A 2051-nucleotide genomic window follows, 5' to 3' on the forward strand; every position below is an offset into this window, starting at 1 on the left:
AAAAGACTCACGCCCAAAGCAACCGCTAAAGAAGACGATACTTCGCTGGAAGCCCTGCAACTCCACATTAGTCCGCTCGAAAATAGTTCTCGAAATCAACCCCTGATCCTAGCACCTGGTCTCAGCACCTGGTCCTAGCACCCCATTGACCGGCAGCTGTCTTCTCGTCTGTTTGGTGCCCAGGGATGCCCCAATGGATAGAAAGCCCCGGAGAAGGAGTTAGCGTGATTATCAAATAATGACTCCTCGCATAGGACTTGCATCTCTAGGGAGATTGAAGACAAACATCACACCAGCAGGTGAACCCCAAGGTGAAGAGCTCTCCTAACACGGAGTATGATGCTCGTCTCGGAAGAATAAAAAGTTGTGTTATCTCCCCAACCGTGTGTCGGTCATGTCCCTTCATGAAGTCAGATAACCTCAGGTCGAATTTGCTCCCTTCGACAGGAGCGCATCTTTATTCAGACAGACGTAAACTTGGGCGTGCGATCCAGGTCCGGGAGCTGGCGTGGCAAACAGTCTTGACAGAGCTTGCCCATAGCACCGTCACTTCTGCCGGAAAGTAACTCCTGTGTCTTGCCAATTGACACAAGACTTGATCTGTCAAACACGCCCGAGATCGGGATCACTTCACTCGCTACCCACCTTGTCCAACCTCTAACTGGAGGCTAATAATCAGTAGGGAGTAGGGGTCATGCGATGCTCCAAATCCCAGTCAGACAACTTACAGGTTTAACCTGAGTCAGTTATTAGTGACTAAGTTAGTCAGTTCAAAAATTTAGGTGCGCCAAATGCGTCGGGATAATGGGTCATCAATGAGGACGAGACAAGGCCAAGTTAACTTCAGGGCGAACAATCCGAATTGATTTTCTTAATGAAAGAGGTTCATGGCTAGGGCCAAAACGTTGTTCCTGGAAGCTGCTGGATAATCTGCGTCCGCACGCAGTCTGTTGACGAACTCGTCAGTGATTTCACGCGCCTCCTCTTTGGACGAGGCCTTCATGCACGTCGGAGCGAGTGCTACACGCAACTTGTTCCCAGAGACAGGGAAAGGCATCACGTCTCTGTCCAAAGTCACGCAAACCTGGGCATACGACCCCACACAGCAATTCTCGCCCCTGGGAGAGTGCTTGTCAATAATCGCCAGGTGTTTGCGGAATTGACGTTCGAGACTGTCACATTGGGCAGCAGTCAGCCGGTAGGTTTTCAGTAAGTCATGAAGTGGGATGAAGCAGCCACGTCTATTTTGCGACTGAAGCATTTCCTCCACAATCGGCTTCGACATGTGCGTCCATTTCCAAGGCTTCCAAATGATGTCGATCGGAATTTCAAACGTCTCGACACCTTTTGCGCGAGCGTCCGCACACACGCGTTCTTCGGCTTCGCTCATGATCTCGCGCCAACTACGTCTCCCCGGCGCTCCGGTGCGCGGAAGGATGCTGGCGCTCGGAAGGATGCTGGCGCTCGGAAGGATGCTGGCGCTCGTAAGGATGCTGGGCCGGATGAGGCTCCAAATCCTCTCCGGTGGCCGCAGGTTCGGCAGCACCCGCGGTTGACACTCTTCGCAAAGCTCATCTTTGAATTCCCGAACCACCGAGACCTCGTGATCCCCGTTCAGGCCGAGCCGCGGTCGGCAAACGCCTTGCCAATGTTTGCCAGGTTCAGGATGCAGCTTCTCATAGGCGGCCCGAAATTCCGCCTCCATTGCACCCAGCCTTTGCGGCTCCTCCCCTAAGCCCAGCAAGTCCATGGTGAACACCGTGTTCAAAGCGTAACGGTTCCAAAGGGCCGTCACTTCCGCCGGAGAGTCGCTCACGACTTTTGTTGCCGGGAGGTTGCTCCTGTCGTCTGACGGATCAGCTACTACGTGTCTTGCCAACTGACACAAGACTTGCTCCGTCAAACACGCCCGAGGTGCTGTATCCGACGCGTCGACGTAATTCGTGTGCTCCGGGTCGATTACGACTTTAATTTCCGTGCTGCTCTTAGGGAACTGAATTTGTTCCGCTGAACGCAGAAGTAGGTCCGGGTCATCACGCAGCTTGTCCAAG

The 2051-nt window shown here is 53.3% G+C and overlaps 1 protein-coding gene across 1 annotated transcript; it reads right to left on the reverse strand.

The window, feature by feature from the left end:
* Positions 1 to 871: 871 nt before the first annotated feature.
* GNI_173580 (hypothetical protein) lies at positions 872 to 1390 on the reverse strand (the record flags this gene model as incomplete). The annotated part of the gene is made up of 1 exon (XM_011135067.1): positions 872 to 1390. One exon carries the CDS (start codon positions 1388 to 1390, stop codon positions 872 to 874), a length of 519 nt encoding a protein of 172 aa, XP_011133369.1.
* Positions 1391 to 2051: the final 661 nt, after the last annotated feature.

This window comes from Gregarina niphandrodes (genome assembly GCF_000223845.1).
Source record: "Gregarina niphandrodes unplaced genomic scaffold scaffold00061, whole genome shotgun sequence".
Taxonomy (NCBI): domain Eukaryota; phylum Apicomplexa; class Conoidasida; order Eugregarinorida; family Gregarinidae; genus Gregarina; species Gregarina niphandrodes.